This window comes from Alternaria hordeiaustralica (genome assembly GCF_023758085.1).
Source record: "Alternaria hordeiaustralica strain BMP 2776 chromosome Unknown scaffold_2, whole genome shotgun sequence".
NCBI lineage: Eukaryota > Fungi > Ascomycota > Dothideomycetes > Pleosporales > Pleosporaceae > Alternaria > Alternaria hordeiaustralica.
The window spans coordinates 1856633-1872890 of record NW_026056774.1 but is presented as its reverse complement, the minus strand read 5'-3'; the positions used below and the strand labels follow the sequence as shown (position 1 = coordinate 1872890).

Here is a 16258-nt window from a genome sequence, read left to right as displayed (position 1 = left end):
GATGTGCATGGACCAGTCGAAAAGATCCTGTGCGTCTGATTAAGAAGGTTAGAAGGCATGGGTGTGGAGTATGAATGCAAGGTTGACGTACTTGAAGAAAGTACTGTGTTGCTACGTTGAGTTACTGCAGCACTTCCACGCGTGGCAACATACGCTATGACGAAGCTGATTGCCTTCATCTTGATCTACAGACAACACAGGCGCATCCAAGAACATCATTGCATTCATTTTGTCGTCGACTTAAATACCTTCCAAGTTTCCTGCACGCCTGAGCCGGAAAATTGCACCCGCAATCAAAAACCTCCGCATCGTGAGCAGCGATCTACCCCAGACTTCAAGTATTCGGCGCAGTGCTCGCCGAAGGGTAGCCTCGTGTGTTCTAGTGAAGCTTGGAGTGCTTGGTAGGATCAGGTAGTTGCATGTGTAGTGTGACTTCTCGTTGCCGCTAATGACGCACCGGGAAATTCTCCCGGATATATTCCTCTGGGCGTTAATACTTCCGAGGCTACTAGAATTGAAGTCTTGGAAGTGGTATTCAACTCTTGGGAACGGCATTGATCAATGCAAGATAACGCGTGTCGCGGATAGGAATATGGTATCATAGAGCCAACGGTAGGTTACATAGCAACAGGTTCCACCTCTTTCCTCGACCTTACCTCAATCACGATCAAGAATTTATACCGTCTCGATATACCTTCTGACTTCCCAATCAGTCACGGCTTCATCCCACAGCCTAATCTCATGTTGCCTGGTGCCGCCAAAGTGGTCCACAAACTGATCGCCAAATACCTCTCTCGCGACACTTTCTTTCCTCATAAACCGCTCTGTGGCCTCCTTCAGGCTCTTGGCTAGGCGCTCGCCCTTATCCGCCTCTCCGCCAACATCTTCGCCCTTGCCTAGAGGCGGTATGCTGATCTCCATCTTCTTCTCGATACCTCGCCAGCCGAGAGCTAGAATGGCAGCGAGAACGAAGTGCGGGTTTGTATCTGCGCCTGGCACACGAACTTCGAAGCGGGTTGCCTTACCAGAAGAGGTGGGAGGAGAAATGAGACGGATGGATGCGGCGCGATGTTCGAGACCCCATGATACAGTAACAGGTGCCCAGAAGTTCTCTACTAGCCGTTTGTAGCTGTTGACATTGGGCGCGAGAATAGGCATGATGTCGGGGAGACCGTCGATCAAACCCGCGAGGAAATGCCGACCAAGGTCCGAAAGGTACGCGATGTCCGAATACGGCGCATTCTTGTCCTCTTCGCCTCGGTAGAAGAGGTTCTTGTTTTCTTTGTCCACGATCGAGACGTGCATATGGCCGCTGTTTCCTGGGAGTCCTTCGCGCGGCTTTGCCATGAAGCATGGTGTTATGCCGTACTTGGATCCGAGCGATTTGACGACAAGTTTGAAGAGCGACGCTTTGTCCGCCATTTGCTGGATCTCGCCGAATTCGAGAGCCTGTGCTACGTCAGTCTTCTTTGCCCGCATCCGGAGATCGATATACCCACCGCTTCAAAGACACCCGGGCCGGACTCTGTATGCCATCCTTCGATTCCGCAGCCAAACTGGGCGCATGTGTTGAAGATGCCGTAGTAGTACTCCTGATTGTGAACAGGCCGCGTGATGCTGTATCCGAACATGCCTTCGGTAAGACTTGGGAGCGAGTTGACGGGGTTGTCGCGCAAGAAGGCGGCGGTGCTCGACGTGTTTCTCTCTGAGCCATCGTGGCTCTGAGGCGCGCGGAATTGGTAGAACTCGTACTCGGCTATACAGTAACACATCAGCTTCATTGACGACGCGCAGCACCCGCTCTTCAACTGGCGTTGGACTCACCACCAGCCATAGCGCCATATCCATTCTCCTTCAGCTTGTCCACGGCGCGCTTCAACAGACTTCTCGGGCATGCGCTGAGGGTGCCCTTGGTGTCAGGGTCGTGGAAACTGATGAGGAAGAAGGGCACGTTGTCCTCCCACGGTATCCTCCGGAAGGACGTCAGGTCGGGTATGGCGAGCAAGTCGCGGTATCCGTTCTCCTTGTTGGAGATGGCCAGCTCCTTGAAGTATGTCTGGTCGTGCATGTCCCATCCGAAGATGACAGAGCAGAAACCGAAGCCCTCGTTGGCTATGCTGAGGAACTTTTTCTTGGCCATGAGCTTTCCGCGCAGGACGCCGTCGACATCAATGCCCGCGACCTTGACTGCAAGGTCATTCTTGAGGAGTTCGGGCAGTTGCTCGGCCGTCAGCTTGGAGGCATCGAATTCGGCGGCCATGGTGAGGACGTAGGGGGCTGGAGCAGTGTAGCTGTTGAAGCTTGTGAGTGAAAGGAGCGTCGTGTCGTTTGTGAGAGATATCGCGTCGCAATCAGGTTTGCGCGGATAGAGAGCTTAAGGGCCCAAGGCGTTTGGGATGCGATAGGCGGGACAGCTGGGGTGGGCCAATGAGGGGTTATCGGGATGCGGGCTGCGATGCATCCAACGACATCATAGCCCGGCCTTGCATGCGCGTACAGGCTATATCTTGCATAGTCACGCGTATGTGTGCTATCTCTCTCCTACGCGACACCTCGACACCCTCCCCATGCGACAACATGAATCCCTATGCGACAACGTGATGATGCGCCGGCATACAAGAGACGAGCGAACACGCACGTCATCCATCATGGCGGGGTAGTGGCCATACTTCATCAGCCCTGACGTGTAACGGCGTTTGGCGCATCCATGCCGTAGGACACTTGTTAATTCGAGGCTGCTATCGTGCCTTCGCCCACCGCTCCTTCGTCGTGTGCCCAAAGATGACAGCCGCCAACGCGATAGCCCGCCCTTATCGTAGTCTATCAATGCAATGGGCCGATTTCGGGACCCTTGATGTTTGAATGACTTGTGAGCTGTCCGAGACTACCCGTCCGTCATCTCCATCTCCTCGCACTCTCCATTCCGACGACGCTCCTCATACGCCAGCCCGCACTGCAAAGTCCGATTCATAGGTGAGTGTGGAGACTGGTACTGTTTGCGCCTTTGGCAAACCTTCCCCATTCACAGGTCCGCGTGTTGTTCTCATGACGCTTCCTCTAGCAAAATATTAGTCATATCTCACAGCTTCCACAAAACTTTGCCTCACCCTTCATATCCATTGACCGCATTACAGCACCTTCACTACACTTCTATCAGCACAATAAACAGACCAAACATTCAACATGGGTCGTCTTGAAGGCAAGAACTGCATCATCACTGGAGGCGCTGGGTAAGCACCGATCCCGCACGTACCACGACACATTTCCTACCAGCATTTCTTTTGCAGATATCCACCCTTTTGACCATGTTTCATTACTGGCTTCAACGCCGATGTGTTCGTTTTTCAACGCGGGGAGCAGCACGCAGAGATTCATGCCGCATTTCGCAACTATCTGCTGACAACAACTAGCGGTATCGGTCTCGAAACTGCCATTCTCTTTGCTCGGGAAGGCGCAAATGTCCTCCTCTCTGATATTTCCGGCCCAGCCCTGGAGAAGGCTTCGGCCAAGCTGAAAGAGATAGTCCCAGAGGCCAAGAAGGTCGAGACTAAGATTACCGATGTTTCCAAGGAGGCCGATGTGCAGGCTATGGTTGAGCACGTGGACTCATGGGGTGGTCTGGATGTACTGTTCAACAACGCAGGCATTATGCACTCAGACGACGATGACGCTGTCAACACACCCGAGAAGATCTGGGACCTGACACAAGCCATCAACGTCAAGGGTGTATGGTTCGGCTGCAAGCACGCAGTCAACAGCTTCAGGAAGAACGGCAAGAAGAAGACCAGTGTCATTAACACCGCCAGCGTTGTCGCATTGGTCGGTAGCGCAACACCCCAGCTCGCATACACCGCCAGCAAGGGTGCCGTACTGGCCATGACACGTGAGCTGGCTATGGTTCACGCACGTGAGGGCTTCAGGTTCAACGCGCTATGCCCAGCACCGTTGAAGTAGGTTCACTCCCAACCATCTGCTACCTGTGATATACTGACAGCAACAGCACACCACTCCTGCAAGACTGGCTTGGTGACGACCAGGCTAAGCGTCACCGTCGCGAAGTCCACTTCCCCACTGGTCGCTTCGGTGAGGCCATCGAGCAGGCGCAGGGTGTCCTTTTCCTTGCCAGCGATGAGAGCAGCTTCGTCAACGGCACCGATTTCGTCATTGATGGTGGTATGACCAGGTGTTACACCACGCCTGACGGACCACCTACCGAGGCGCCCAAGAACAACGCCAAGTAAGTGCGGGTTCGAAGGGTTAGGTTGTTGGAGGATCGGAAGAGCACCAAGGCCCACGGGCAGGGAACCGTGGCTTTGAAGGATGTATGATATATGAGATCAGATCTTATGACGAACAATACCATCAGTGGAACACCTACTCTTGTTGCTGACCGTGTTGTACCTTGGCGCGGATTGCTTCTTATTGCGGATGTCACCACAACACAAGGGCCTTTGGAACTGATGAAGTCAAGGACGTGACTTATGCAGCTGTCACATAGGCTTATAGATGGCAGTTCGCAGAAGAGCGCGCTGAGTGGCTACGGGACGTCTTCCACTGCAATCAACACTTCTTTCAAATTGCCCGACAGCGTAAGTAAGAAGCTCTACGCAATTCGCTCGGGAATGTCTGACCGAGCAAGAGTATGGGCATTGGAAATGGGGTGGAGGAGTGATTCGTTCGGACAAGTCTGCCCTCGACGCCTGCAGTAGTTTCAGATGACCACGCGTCTTAGCGCATCCGCGTTGGGATGGCGTTTCAGGGTCCAGGCGGCCAGAATCGGACTTTCTTGGACCACGCGACATCTGGTCAGACCGTCATCGGCAACATGGACCGCATTACCGCACGCGCTGACAACGACTTCAACGTCGCCTTGTATGGCGCGCTCTGGATAGCTGCGCTCTCCTTTATCTGGGTTACTTGTCGTGCTGATCCCGAGGAGCCTGTCAAGTATGAAGTCGACACACCTGAGCAGGCACGCAAAGGATGGAAGGGCCAGGTGCTTGAGAAGCCGCAGTTGAAGGTGCACATGTACTCCCCAGGTTTCGGTTTCGGTGACTGACTTCAGCAGGTACCGGGCTCTTCTCTGATCCAATGCTACGCTCCCGCGACTGGTGAAGCCCTCGGGCGCATCAACCCCTCCACAGCCGACGGTATCGACCGCGCAATCGCCAAAGCCAAGGCAGCCCAGGTACAATGGGCTCAGACAAGCTTCCTCAGGCGGCGAAAGGTGCTGCGCACTATGCTCAAGTTCATCCTGGAGAACCAAGAAGAAATTGCGCGGGTCGCATGTCTGGACTCTGGCAAGACCATGGTAGACGCGAGCTTGGGCGAGATTCTGGTGACGGTGGAGAAGCTGAGGTGGACGATCAAACACGGCGAAAAGAGTCTCAAGGCTGAGAAGAGGGACACCAACTTCCTCATGATGTACAAGTGGAATGAGGTTGTTTATGAGCCGCTGGGCGTCGTTGCGGCTTGCGTGAGCTGGAAGTAAGTGTCGAGCATCACTGCATATGATCCTGACGGCTAACAATCCTACAGCTACCCCTTCCACAATCTCATAAGCCCCGTCATAGCCTCCATATTCGCCGGTAATGCCATCATCGTCAAAGGCTCCGAAGCAACTGCTTGGTCCTCGTCATACTTCGCTTCGATTGCTACTCGCGCCCTCGAAGCATGCGGTCACTCGCCCGATATCGTCCAGTCTGTCGTCTGCTGGCCTGACGTCGCCGATCACCTTACTTCACACCCGTCGATATCGCACATTACATTCATCGGATCGCGGCCGGTAGCACACCATGTTTGCGCGTCGGCGGCGAAGGCATTGACACCAGTGTGCGTAGAATTGGGCGGCAAAGACCCGGCGATAGTACTGGATGACCTGTCCAACAGCGACTTCAAGCGCGTTGCCAGTATCCTCATGAGGGGCACATTCCAGTCTGCAGGTCAGAACTGCATCGGCATCGAGCGCGTAATCGCTCTACCCAAAGTCTACGACCGCTTCATCGAGTACCTCACACCCAAGATCCAGGCACTCCGCCCAGGCTCCATTCTCAACAACACCTCAGACACACCCATCGACATTGGCGCATCGATATCCGACGCGAGTTACACGAAGCTCGAAGAGCTCATCCATGATGCGGTCAACAACGGCGCCCGCCTACTAGCAGGTGGAAAACGCTACACCCACCCCGATCACCCCCAAGGCCACTACTTCACACCCACCTTTATCGCCGACGTAACTCCAGCCATGAAGATCGCACAAACCGAGCTCTTCGCCCCCGTCTTCCTCCTAATGCGCGCCGAATCCGTCACAGACGCCATCACAATCGCCAACAGCACCACGTACGCCCTCGGCTCCTCCGTCTTCGGCACCTCGACCCGCGACCTCGAACTCGTCGTCCGCTCCCTACAAGCCGGCATGGTCGCCGTCAACGACTTTGCAGTCTACTATATGGTTCAGATGCCGTTTGGTGGTACAAAGGGGAGTGGCTATGGGCGCTTTGCGGGTAAAGAGGGACTGAGGAGTCTGTGTAATCAGAAGAGTATTACGAGGGATCGGTGGGCTTGGGCGGGGATTAAGACGGCGATTCCGCCGCCTATGGATATTCCGCTTAGGGGAGAGGGTGCGGGGGAGAAGGCGTGGAAGATGGCGGAGGGGATTGTTTGGTTGGGGTATGGGGATTTGAGGGGGAAGGTTAGGGGGTTGAGGGGTGTGCTGGGGATGTAGAAGATGGATACACTTGCAGTATAGCAGATGTGTAGATGACATGTATACATATAACTCGATCTCATCGTCTTCCCATCGAAGTTTTGTACATATACTTCCTCCTTGTGCCTGTGTGCTAGTCTGGCGATTGGTTCAGAGGGTTGCTTATCGTAATTGACACAGGGTACTGGCCACCATGCCACAATGGCTGTGATATCAGCTCCTCACCCCCGTATCTTGATCTCCACGCACTCCCCATCAACGTTGCAAATGATAGTGTCAACGGGGTATCCCGGCCAGTGATGCCACTTCTGTCCCTCGTATTTGTTGGAGTGACCCTTTGCCGCTCGAACGACTTGTTCACGCATCGCCTCGATGGCTACCAAAGACGTAGTAATCGGGACTTCGATCTGTTAGTCTCTGACTTCATACAATCAAAGGGACGGGTTGAGTTGTACCACCATAGAGTTGTGCGAGAGCGAGAGGGGGCTGGCAGAACGCTTCCAGATGTAGAGAACCAGGGTTCATCTTCGTGTTTTCAAGGTTGTTGTAGGTAGGATGCGAAGCTTTGGATTCTCTAGTGGAAGGTCGCTGAGGTAATAAGGTCTATGATTTGTTGGTGGCTTTTAAAGAAGCTGTGGCTAGTGAGATGTGAGATGTGAGGGGTGAAAGTGAGCCGAATGGAGAACACAACACAAGGCTCTTACGATGATTGTGGAATGGAACTTACTTGCACAATTAAGCGACTCTTAGCAGCCTAGGTACAAAGGTAATAACGTTTATCTCTAGTCTAGTCTTAGAGCTCGTTACACCAAAGAGATCTATAGCTGTATTGAGGAAGACTAATCTAACACAGCATTATAGGACAGAGCAAATAAAGACTATGACCTGTTCACTTTCTCTCTCCTGCTCACTCAAGTGACAGCTTCACCCAGCCACTTTCTGGCCCTTGAATCCTGGTGCGCCCGTATCCGGCCTTTGACTGACCGCCCAGCTGCTTTAAATAATTCTGGGTACTTGGTTAGCAAAGAGGCCGTTATACAAAGCGCTCTACGGTGATTTACTCACCTGCGACAATAATTCCCACATCGGGCGCGATCGCGAGTGCCACAAAGGGGGCTAAGGGAACGAGCATGCAGATATCGAGCATAGTCATCCTTTCACCGGTCTTGTGGACGTTTTCGTCGGTGTGGCGTTCATTGTAGACCTCGCTGTTAGCTGTGGGGTCGAAGGCGTTGCCGTCGCCGTCGCCAGAGTTGTTAGAGGTCATGAGGAGGCGCTGTGGTTGAGATGTAGGAAATCTAGGTATTGGGGTGGAAGGTTGGTAGGTCAAGACGATGGGAGTTTTATGAGTCGGTATTGAAATGTTCACGAGCGGTGAGGTATAAGTGGTGAGTAGTAGATGCTGAAGGTAACTAGGATGATGGCCGTAGAGATAGCGCCGGTGATGTGTTTAAAGCGAGGTCCAGTATGGAGAAAGAGCTACCGTTCACTACGCTTCCAATCCACCTTCCCATTCGTGACAGATCCATCCTTCCGTTCGCATCTTCGTGTCAACTGACTACTCTCCTCAGACCTTGTACAGATTTCTAAACAGATACGGTAGCATGAAGTCGAGATCGTAGTCCTTGCTCTTCCAATGGTTCTCGTGCTTTCCGACCATATTTTTGATCTCCGCGAGCACAATCTCCCGGTAATCGTACGTCGAATCTAATCGCTTCGACCAAGCTCTCAACTCTGTTGCGCCTGTTTTGCTAGGTCTCTGCGACAACCATGCAGCGCGGTGATCGAACTTGGCGATCAAGTACCCTATCCTGACTGTCAGCTCATTCTAAAGGAACGTTACTGCGGGCAACTTACATGATGAGCCGACAACAGGATACACGTAAAGCGACAGATTGAGATCAGACTTAGCGAACACGGATGGCAGTTCGCTTAGTTTTGGAAGCTTGTAGTTTAACTTTCTGTAGTGCCGATACTTCAGTGTTACGTCGAGGTTTGATCGTTTGCTGAGTTTTTGTGCGAGTGTTTCCATGTCTTTCATGATGCATTCTCTGTCGCGAGTAGTTGCGCATACGACGAGCCGGCAAAGGTTTGGCGGTAAGAGGTTATCTTCGACATGAGAGTAGTGCACCTCGAGCTCTTTTAGAGCAGTGAAGTCCGCCAGTACCATATCTTTAGTTGAAGGGCTCTTGGGGGCGTGCCAGCAGCACGTTTTGAGGGTGGACAGCGTGCTCGCGTGCTCATGTAACTGCTGGAGTAAATGCAAATGATGAGCTGCCGCCCAATTGTCGCAATCGCTATGTCGTAGGACACGCAGTGACTTGCAAGCAGATACAGCTTGTGCAATGGTCGTCAATGGGACCGCGCACCTTTCAAAGTCAAGTACTTCGATCGGTGACGAATGGATCGCAGCTTCCATATTTTTAGTAGCCATGTGGAATCCACCTCCACCACTCAGAATCAGCGTCTTGAGTACCGGTAGCTGGAACAGTGGGGCAATACACTGCCATGATGTGGTCCGAAGGGTGATCTCTAACGTGGATAATTCATTGGTCCATTGCGGCAGTGGAGAGCCTGCTGCTAGAATGCCTCGAATGGGTTCGAGATAGATAGGGAGTTTAAATGAGTTCCCTTTCTTTATGGGGTTCGGAGGATGCAGAGCATGAATAGAGTGTATCTTGGGTTCCAAGCTCAGTAACAGAGCAATGGCCAGGTCCGGTCCATACGAAAAACAATCGTAAGCGAGGTGAGGATGATTTTCGTGAAGCCGATGAGCCCAGCTCTCTTTGTCCAATTTCCGGAGGCATTTCCGCACTTGCTTGTGGGTTAAATTGATAGAACCCTGAATAGTAACCTCGCGAAGATGCTCAGCTAACTCAGGCTCCCGCACCGCGGTTCTGAAGTACTGTCGAACTTGCATGCTGTCGCCTCCATTTTGGCTGAAGGAACCGTACAGGGCTGGTACTACGCGCTGACCGATATTTTTGTTGACGAGGGTTAGTTGGTAGAGAGCCCCTTGCGGTAGGTAACTGCAGACGCTTGACAGGATCTCTTGTGGCAGAGACTGGAGAGGCGAGATGCTTTCCTTGGGAGCTTGACTATCCATGATCGTTTACGTTGAGGAGAACGGTTGGTGAAGATCAAGTTGTTTTCATGTGATGTTTCCGCTCGGCTTTTTGACTGGAGAAATTGTCCATGCGAAACTTTAGATCCCCTCGTGGCGTAACTGGACGTGCGTTGAACGACCATATTTCAGAGGCGGCAAATGCTCCTGTGTATTTCACTGTGATCTCCGCGGTCTGAGCCATAGGAGCTCTCATTTTTTTCCTGGTGAATCGGTTCGGGAGTTCTGGAGGCCTTCATGGGTTCCTCAATTGAGCGTTTCCGGCGTGGCATGTAGCAAATGAGTGGAATAAACCACAACGTGACGTCAAGTCAGTCAGTACCCGTCGCAAAGGTAGTTTCTGAGCATTGGCCATCTTCCGAAGCAGTTTTTGACAACGAACTTGTATGCGTTGGGATCCTCTTAGCCTTCTTGAGTTGTTTCGTTGCGCCCACTGGAAACCGCTTCTTTCCGCCACAAATGAGACAAGTAATGACGAGTACATCTGCCCAAGGCTTCTTACCGCCTTTGCTGGGATTTTCAATGTTTTGAGTAAGAGTGCGTCCAGGAACAAGGACTGTATTACAACTTTTGCACATGGAGCGCTTCAAGTCGACAGCCAGCCGTAGCTGGCCTTTCCGTGATACCTGTTGAAGATCGGATCCGAGTTCGAGTGCCAACGGGGAAGGTCGCTGGGTCTCGATCGATCGATCATCTTTGTCTCGTGCGACACAAGCTGCGACGTCCTCTTGCGTAGCCGTTTGCAGCGTCAGATATGTGGCTGCTTGGTAGAGAAAAGTCGAGCGGGCGTGCAGATGCTTGTTCGGAATGCCCTTCGTCTTTGGTGCTTTGACCTTGCTCATGATGCGCCGCTGTATTGTCGTCTGGTCTGCGACGTAAATTACGGTTTCACAGATAGATGATAGAAGGTCAGAGGATTTGCAGTGGTGGGTCGTGATTCAGAGCAGTCCGCTTGCGGCCTAGCGCGCGCCCAGCAAGGCGCCCCGAGCTTTTTACCTCGACATCAGCGCGGCGACCGCTCTTGTCCACCGCCCACCACGAACCTCTCAAGCCACAGCAACCTCGTCGAATTCGCGTTACCGTGAAATCGCGAAACAACTGCTGATCTCTTCTACTCGTAGCTCTTAGTATAATACCTCGCCTTGGTACTGTCGCGACTCCACTTTGTTTGGCAGCCTTACTTGCGACACGCGCAATCACCGACTCTACACACCACACACACTCTTACACGGACACATAATCCATCATGTCTCACGAGGAAGATCTCATCGACTACTCCGACGAGGAGATCCAGACGACTGATGCGCCCGCCAACGGCAGCGCAGCTGCAACCAAGGGCGGCGTCACCGCCGGTGATGCTGCAGGCGACAAGAAGGGCAGCTACGTCGGCATCCACTCGACCGGTTTCCGCGACTTCTTGCTCAAGGACGAGCTCGTACGAGCAATCACGGACTGTGGCTTCGAACATCCTTCCGAGGGTTAGTCTAATAATTCCCCTCAGCCTTATCCACCTACAAGCGTCTGTCCATCTACGAAACGAGCACTATCTGTAATGCGGCCTGGTCTGTCTATATTCGAGCAAAGTGGCGAGGGACCGAGTGCCTTCCGCTACCTACGAGCGTCGACGCGCACTGCATTCTTGCAGGCGCACCGGTATATGCATCGAGAAGCCAGTGGTGCCTATTGGCTCACTACCGTGGTCCCGAAGGACTGGTTTCAGGGGAGGAGTGCATGTTGCGGGTGTACAGGAGGAGGCACACCATTGAGCGTATGGGGAGGATAGACAGACTGGCACGCGCGCTAGATGGAAAACCTCGGCTACACAAGATGGACGGACGCTTCGCTTCCCACGCTTCGTTTCGACCGTTTTAAAGACCATTCTGACATAACGTGTGCCCTACAGTCCAGCAAGTTACCATTCCCCAGGCCATCCTAGGAAACGATGTCCTCTGCCAGGCCAAGTCCGGTCTCGGAAAGACTGCCGTCTTCGTTCTCGCAACCCTCCAGCAGATGGACGAGAAGCCCGAACCCGGTACCGCCACTATCCTGGTCATGTGCCACACTCGCGAGTTGGCCTACCAGATCCGCAACGAGTACAACCGCTTCGCCAAGTTCTTGCCTGACGTCAAGGTTGGTGTCTTCTACGGAGGAACTCCCGTTCAGAAGGACATCGAGCTCCTTAGCAACAAGGATACCCACCCTCACATCATCGTCGGTACTCCCGGTCGTATCAACGCCCTCGTCCGCGATAGGCATCTCCGCCTTGCCAACCTGAAGCACTTCGTCCTCGATGAGTGCGACAAGATGTTGGACCAGCCTGGTCAGTACAAACCGTCTGTCCTGGACGACTACCGCTAACACTTTGCAGATATGCGCAACGACGTTCAAGCCATCTTCCGCGCTACACCCCAGCACAAGCAGGTGATGATGTTCTCCGCCACCCTCAACAAGGAGGTGCGCGTTGTTTGCAAGAAGTTCATGCAGAACCCGCTCGAGATCTACGTCGATGACGAGAAGAAGTTGACGCTTCACGGTCTCCAGCAGTACTACATGAAGCTTGACGAGAAGGAGAAGAACCGAAAGCTTAACGATCTTCTCGACAGCTTGGAGTTCAACCAGGTCATCATCTTCGTTCGCTCGACCCTGCGCTGCTCCGAGCTCGACAAGCTTCTCCGCGAGTGCAACTTCCCCAGCACTGCTGTCCACTCTGGCATCAGCCAAGAAGAGCGGTATGTACTCAAGTGTACCCCACTCGCTAGCTCAATACTAAATGTTCCCAGTATCAAGCGCTACAAGGAGTTCAAGGAGTTCCAGACCCGTATCTGTGTCTCCACCGACATCTTCGGTCGTGGTATCGATGTCGAGCGCATCAACGTAGCCATCAACTACGACATGCCCGACAAGGCCGATGCCTACCTCCACCGCGTCGGTCGTGCCGGTCGTTTCGGAACCAAGGGTCTCAGTATCTCGTTTGTGAGCAGCCCAGACGACGAGGCTGTCCTCAAGTCGATCGAGGAGCGCTTCCAGGTCGAGCTTCCTGAGTTCCCCGAGGATGGTATCAACTCGTCCACCTACATGGACAACTAAAATCCGCCCGGACGGAGTGACGGAAAAGGTGCAGGAGAGGGTTCTTTCTTTTGGACAAAAGTCACGATTGACCTTCGGTGCAATGAACACGTAAGCAACGGCGCAAGGTGGTTCTTAAGTTGGTGAAGGCTGTTCTGAATTCCAGTCTTCAAGAGTTATTATCTCGCTATGAGAGGAACCAAAGAAATTGATATGCGAATCTTCTGTCCACAATGACTTGTTTTGCGCAAATGTGATCTCAACGTTCCGACGCTCTAGACATGAAGCACGAACATGGCACTGTATCTCGTTCCTTTTTCTCCTACCCGCATTGCTTTGGCTGAGCACGACATCTTCTCGGCTAGGGCAATCGCAAAAGCAGGCCCAACACACCCTGCTTCCGAAGAGTGCCGCGTGCTAAAGAAGAATGGAAAGGTCATCGGAGTCCGAAGCTCTGTCTCTCTCAGCGTATTCCTAATTATAGGCTCATTGGTGCTCGAGCGTGGAGGCTAGAAGAGGGCTTTTCCTGTCTTGCTTCTTCCTCAACCACGGCCACTGCCGCAGTAAGCGACCATCGTCGCTTCAGGGTCTGTAGATCTGTCGTCTGAAAAGGGTATATGTGCATTTTGGTAGAGAAAAGTACAGATGGTTTGTGGAAGGGTTACCGAACGCGTGGGACAGGAGTCTGGTGTACATGATGGGTGCTTTCATGGTGTTACCGAGGCTGAGACGTGCTTGTGTAGGGAAAGGCTGCTGGATACACATTTGTTTGCTCTCCCGGTCTGGCGGGGAATTTATAAGCGGTTTCACTATGCGACAGACGTTCAGCCTCCTCTGAGCAGTGTCGAAAAGCTGTGGAGTTTCGTGTCAATGTTCCATTTGGAACCGACCAGCCAGAACACCATACAGCAAACGCGACTACAAATTCTAGCAATGGCTTGGTTTCGGAAACGGCATGATCCTACCATGAGCTTGACGGCTTCGGTATTTCGTGTTGTGCCTCCTAGACTCATGTAATCCTCTTGAAAAACTTGTAAAATAGTCGGCCAATCTTGTAGCGAGGATGATAGAGTCGCTGCAACAGAGACTGTGCTTTACGAATGTAGATCAGCAAACAGCTTCTCTTCTCTAGATCGCGGGCCCCGAGCCGCATATCAGCTATAAGCAAGCCCCCAGTCTATATGTTCACGGGGAACATGTACCGATCTACGAGCCGATACATTACCAGAACATGACATAAGATTCGCTCTCCACTTGGTGTATACTACGTCTGGCTATACTATGGGTATCGCATAGATTACTCATATCCGATATGAGCACAGTTGTTGGTGCGGCAGGTCAGCGGAGAAAAGTTGGCGGGATGCCTGCGGGTTCCATATGCGCTCTCACGGGCAAGGGCTGCTACCAAAGCTCATCTCGCTTCTGCAACTCCCGTTCGAGCATCAACGGCGTGTCCGTACTTGCATATCACATCAATAAGATTTGATAGACGTCGAAATATGGTTGCGGAGCATAGAGCACGGCTGCGACAGGTTCCGAGCAAGCGATCAGAGTCGCGGGTGCCCCTAAACGAGACGATTGGTGAGTTGAAGATCATCGGTATTTTGTCAACATCAGGGACTATTGGTCTCTCTTTAGCCGACAGACAGAAGTTGGTAAAGTTGGTAGGCGGTGTATGCGGGAGACAGAGGTTTGGAGGGGCCTGCCGCGTATCGCGACCACCATCCATAAGGTCGGGCTCAACATAAGGCGATGATCACCGCGTTGCTATTTCGATATTTCTATTGCGGAAATTCGTGATGTGAAGATCGACAGCGGCGACCCAGTCCCTTGTTCGGCAGCCGCGCACATTGCCGGGCCGCAGTGGCGCCACATGTCAGGAACAAGAGCAGAGTGACTCGCGTGGCGGGGCGGCGCTCAGGAGCACGAGCGAGGATCTCGGAAGCGGTTAGTGAGGTTGAAATGAGACATGGGTAGCGAAATGTCAGAAGGCTAAAGCCACATAGTTTGTGATTCGATAAGAGGTAACGAGATGCAGAGTCGTGTTTCAATAATGCAGTGACTATCGCGAGACGTCTGTCAAATCGATTTGCTGATAATGCGGCGAGCCGTGTCGCCCCTTTGCAGATGAGCTTCAGGGAGCGTGTAAAGTGATGGGCAGAGGGGAAGGGATCTATTTTGAGATGACGTTCCGAAAGCGGTTGCCTCACCGCATATGATAGGGTTTTGCATTATAGGCAGGCTTGCAAACCGCAATCGTCATTTCCCATACATATTCGATCGCATTCATGTGGCGTCTCAACTGTAGTGTTAGCGCGTATGATTGCTGTGTTAGCGGTTGAAACATCTAGGCTGTCCCGTTCCCCGTGTATACGACGCGTGTTATGGAACATGCTGAGCGACCGTTGGCCGGAACGCGTGCATCCTAGCTGGACGCGTTTTCCACGTCCGTCGTCTGCTAGTAGTTCGACTGCTTCCAACGCGGCGGGAGGATACGAATACGGGATCCCCTGCCCCGGGCGCAGGGAACATCAAAGGCGCGATTGCTTAGCTAGGTTAAGGTGTTAAGCTTTTCAACGTTGACGGACGAAATGGAGTGGTTGTAATTCCCGCCTTCTGGCGCCCGCTGTCAGAGTCACCGGCATCGCGCGGCAACTTCTGTATGTAAGACGTACCACGGTGTGAAAGGAGACCGTGGGCGAGTCCAAAGAATGGGCTAAGTAAGTGAAGGCTAGCGTTGATGTGCTACGTAACGGAAGTAGAAGGAGCGACCACCGAGCGAGTGCAACTAGCTGTGTTAGAGTCGCCTGCGGCCAAGGCAGAGATGAGGAGGGCGAGGAAGGAGCGGTCGCGTCTGAAGCGAGATCTCGATCGCAGTGGGTCGGGAGTCGACAGCGCGAGAGCGATGGCTTCGGTTCCAGATAAACTCGCACAGTTTGATTGTGTGAAGCTGTTGAAGCTCAGTTGTGCGGGTAGGAGTACACGGAGTAGGCGAAGGAAGCAGTGATCATGGACAGTGATTCGCGCATGTCTTGGCGAGATGTCCTATCCAGGAGCAAGTCGCGGATCTGCTGCATGCGGCGATATCACAGGCTGCTGGCAGTGGTCGACGCAGCTGGTGGCGTATTAGAATGTGGCAAGAGCGACAACTAATTATTGGAGTGCAGATTGATGGGTTGCTCAACCTCAGACACGGCGAGCGCTGTGTATTGCTGCTGTCGTGTTGGCTGCTGGCACATGTACCCGGGCTATGTTGGGCGCTCCAGTTCTGGTCTGATTTTGTAAGCTCGCACGCGGCTCGGGTGCGGGAAGCAAGTCGAGCCGTGCATTTCCAGTCGGTGGGTTTAGTCGCAGGAAAT

The 16258-nt window shown here is 53.0% G+C and overlaps 4 protein-coding genes across 4 annotated transcripts; 3 read left to right on the top strand and 1 right to left on the bottom strand.

The window, feature by feature from the left end:
- Positions 1-675: 675 nt before the first annotated feature.
- On the bottom strand, positions 676-2260 carry J4E84_002086 (uncharacterized protein; the record flags this gene model as incomplete). Its single annotated transcript, XM_049384714.1, has 3 exons — positions 676-1449; positions 1500-1756; positions 1825-2260. The coding sequence occupies 3 exons, from the start codon at positions 2258-2260 to the stop codon at positions 676-678; spliced, it is 1467 nt and encodes a 488-aa protein (XP_049248070.1).
- Positions 2261-3183: 923 nt separating this feature from the next.
- On the top strand, positions 3184-4241 carry J4E84_002085 (uncharacterized protein; the record flags this gene model as incomplete). The annotated part of the gene is made up of 3 exons (XM_049384713.1): positions 3184-3230; positions 3411-3950; positions 4001-4241. The coding sequence occupies 3 exons, from the start codon at positions 3184-3186 to the stop codon at positions 4239-4241; spliced, it is 828 nt and encodes a 275-aa protein (XP_049248069.1).
- Positions 4242-4825: 584 nt separating this feature from the next.
- On the top strand, positions 4826-6727 carry J4E84_002084 (uncharacterized protein; the record flags this gene model as incomplete). Its single annotated transcript, XM_049384712.1, has 3 exons — positions 4826-5020; positions 5069-5487; positions 5539-6727. 3 exons carry the CDS (start codon positions 4826-4828, stop codon positions 6725-6727), a joined length of 1803 nt encoding a protein of 600 aa, XP_049248068.1.
- Positions 6728-11079: 4352 nt separating this feature from the next.
- On the top strand, positions 11080-12920 carry SUB2 (Suppressor of the cold-sensitive snRNP biogenesis mutant brr1-1; the record flags this gene model as incomplete). Its single annotated transcript, XM_049384711.1, has 4 exons — positions 11080-11311; positions 11737-12153; positions 12202-12562; positions 12614-12920. The coding sequence occupies 4 exons, from the start codon at positions 11080-11082 to the stop codon at positions 12918-12920; spliced, it is 1317 nt and encodes a 438-aa protein (XP_049248067.1).
- Between the last annotated feature and the right edge of the window lie 3338 nt (positions 12921-16258).